General features: G+C 38.3%; 1 protein-coding gene across 2 annotated transcripts in view; it reads left to right on the forward strand.

Annotated features, from left to right (window-relative positions):
• The window catches only part of col24a1 (collagen type XXIV alpha 1 chain), a 62,755-nt gene that overhangs the window by 20,990 nt on the left and 38,560 nt on the right, over positions 1 to 3,205 (forward strand). For both annotated transcript variants that reach the window (XR_002275175.1, XM_020602920.1), the window contains exon 6: positions 2,685 to 2,738. Coding sequence is in view for 1 of the 2 variants with exons in the window: in XM_020602920.1 (XP_020458576.1) it covers positions 2,685 to 2,738 (54 nt within the window). In the remaining variant the exon portion in view is untranslated. The remainder of the gene's footprint in view (positions 1 to 2,684; positions 2,739 to 3,205) is intronic.

Below are 3,205 nucleotides of genomic sequence, written 5' to 3' on the forward strand. Positions count from 1 at the left end.
CACTCTTTCATTAACAAGATCTAACCTTGTTCAGTGACAAAAGATTGTTTGTTTTATTTGAAGTGTTCTAAGACTTAAGTATACAACAGTACTTTTTTTAATCCTAATGGCAACAGATGAGAGGTTTGCACAGGTGCTAGTTTATTCATCATGGTGAAATATGAGGAATTTCACCATAACAAACCTGAGAGAATGTAGACGTTGTTGGGGCCACATGAGTTGGGTGCAGAGTGGTGTGTGTAGGTGTTACGATGTGATCTGTATATCATTTTAAGTTTAATGACTTTGTTGTCATAGTGTAGCAGGAAGCATTAGTAGACAAGAGTGGTTTTTGGCCTAAACGACGCTCCACTTACCCTGGATTGTTGTCACCCACTACCTCATGTAATGGGAAGGGGAAAACTGTCCAAGGATGTGGGCAGCTCCATGCAGATGGTTGTGGTGACTGTGGTCCCAGATGGCTACCACAGAGTGGCTGCAGTCAATCCAGTTAGTGGGAGAACAGTCATGCTGTAGGAGCAGAAACAAAGGACAAGCAAATGGTCCACCCTCCCCTCCTTTGCTTTTTGTTGGGAAAAGGTTTGCTTGGGTATGTACAGTAGTTAGTACATACAGTACTGTGTATAGCTAAAGATTTATGCTATAACACTATTAAAGAATTATGATCTCTACACTTCCCTCACTCCCACAGACAGATAAAGAGGAAAGTTATGTTTTCTTCTTGATTAGTCAGACAGCACAGGGAGACAGATGGGTTTCTTCTGTGTCGCCTCTGACCTTGCTGGGACACTGTAGCTGAGTTCCTTTAATTGTTTATGAAATACGAAGGTGCATGTTCTTGTGTTCCTTCAGCCTGCACACCCACATTCATGTGCACACATACAAAGCCAACATCAGTGTAGCTAATACCATAGTGACCTGTTGGTGACTCATTCTCACACCCCAAGCCCCTTTATGGAGGCGGAACATGAATTGAGAGACTCTTTGTCTCAATTACAGAGGACCATAGTCCCCGATGCTGAGCTTAGTTGATGTGTTTTAAACACAGTCTGAAATGTTATAGTGATATGTTTGCAGGGCTTAAAAGAGCCTTTAAGTCTGCTTCATGCAGTGTTGGCTGTTCTTTAAGCAGAAAGGAACCCTGGCTTTATTCTGTAATAGGATTTCTGTTCTCCTGCTCCCAGGTTTTTGTATGGCTCACTCAGTCAAAATGGACATATGTTGTTCAAAATCCAAAGCCGTAATGTCTGTTTGGAGTGGGTCCAGCCAGCTTTTGAAGAGAATGCACATGTCCAAGGTGTCAAAAATGACTTAGCACCACCTGAACAAGCTGGAAGTTAAGCAGCACGCTGAGAAAAATCTGTTGTTTATTCTCAGATTGTATATTTTATATTCAGAAGTTTATACTCCACCCATTTTAGTGCATTGATTGATGCAGGTTTGGCGGCTTTTCTTATTGTCCAAACTAATTTTTATTTCCACTCATTTGTGTCACAGTGTTTGAAGTGTACAGTATGGTGTATTTTTCCTGCCCCACTGCAACAGTTCGTAAAACCTGACCATGAAATCTAAAGTACTGACAGCAACCGGTCTGATTAAGTAGTTGTGCTAAAATTTTGTGGAGGTCTCTTCACATTACGGCTTAGGGATTTCATAATTTTATAATTTGTAAGGATGTTTATTATGATTAGATGTCTGACAAAAAGATTCAATTATTTAAGTCCACATCAGTTAGGGATGAAAAACTCTGAGAGCCTGGGCTGTTGAAATGTAATATTGCTGTTTTGTTGGAAATGCACTTGACGTCAGCTCCATTCTGGCAGACACGCTTACTTGTTCTTTGCCTGGTGGGAATTACGCATGCAGCCCAGGAATACTGAAAACTGAACGGGATCTGGATCCTCAAAGGCATTTGTTACTTAATTGTCTTTTTTTTTTTTTTACTTGAATACAGATGGATTTTTCTTTAGCTTTAGCATCTTACTACTATTAGAAGAACTGCATCTTGAAGCATCTCCTCATTGGGTTCTGTTGGTTTATAGACTTAACACTATAGATCTGATTTGGTGTTTTAAATCCAAAATGTGAAATTTCATATCAAGCTTTCTTTATTTAAAAAACTCACAATCACTTGTCAGTTATGACATCACATTATCGTTTATCAGCACTGAACTGGTAAATATTTGTTGTTGATAACACACAGAGACAGCCGCTATCATATTGATAATGTGACATTATCAAAGCAAATTTGCTTCATTATTATGTTTCATGCATCACTGGGTTTAGTTTTGTGAAAAGTCCAGCTGGTTTAAAGGGAGTGACATCTGTGACAAGAAGTAATGAGCTTATGGACAGGATGGCAAGGTTTTCAGAAAGAAACCAAGCTGATTGGCTTTACTTTACTTACTCACTCAGCTTTTATACTTCTGTAAACAAATAACCTCTAATAATAAAATAAATAACCTCTAATTCTGGTAATGACATTATGTGTAGTCGGTGTTTTATTTAAGATTTGGTCTGTTGTTGATGTGAAGGATGTTCATGACTACATTCATTAAATAAAACAATATATTTTTAAAAATAAATATAGTTGGTAAAAAGTGGTGCTGCCTCTGAATGATAGATTGAAAACATATATGAGTTGTTTAAGACAACCTCATCTTGTGACCCTTTTTCTACCCTAGGGTTCAAAGGGAGACGCTGGGCTCTCTCCAGGCCAGGCTCCAATGGGAGAGAAGGTAAGAAATCTGCTTTTCTCTCTCTTCTGGTTTGCTCTGTCTGTCAGAAAGCCATGTCTTTTTTGACAGTGATATCTTATTATAAAAATTTTTACCTGATCTGATACTTATGCTTCCAGTTTATGTAATATCAGTCCTGTCATATCACCTCTCTCTCTGTCTGCTTTTTCCTCTGCTCTTGATTTCATTTGTCAGTATTCTGAGCAAAATATTTGAAAAGAATCCCAAAATATTGGCTCAAAAATGCTGTAGAATGATTTATAATGACTAAGAAAGATTATGCAACACATATATTACATTTACGGTTTCCTTATAAATTTGAGGTTAAGATCTTGTTTTCCTCAGCTGCTTGAATTAATTTAGCAACTTCCCCCAAACCCCCTTTGGGCATTTCTGGCTCACTATTATCATAGATTTCTCTGGCATCACCACAGCTGGTAGGACATACAGTACTTTCATTTCCTGCT

Source organism: Monopterus albus, unplaced genomic scaffold (genome assembly GCF_001952655.1).
Source record: "Monopterus albus unplaced genomic scaffold, M_albus_1.0 scaffold58.1, whole genome shotgun sequence".
NCBI lineage: Eukaryota > Metazoa > Chordata > Actinopteri > Synbranchiformes > Synbranchidae > Monopterus > Monopterus albus.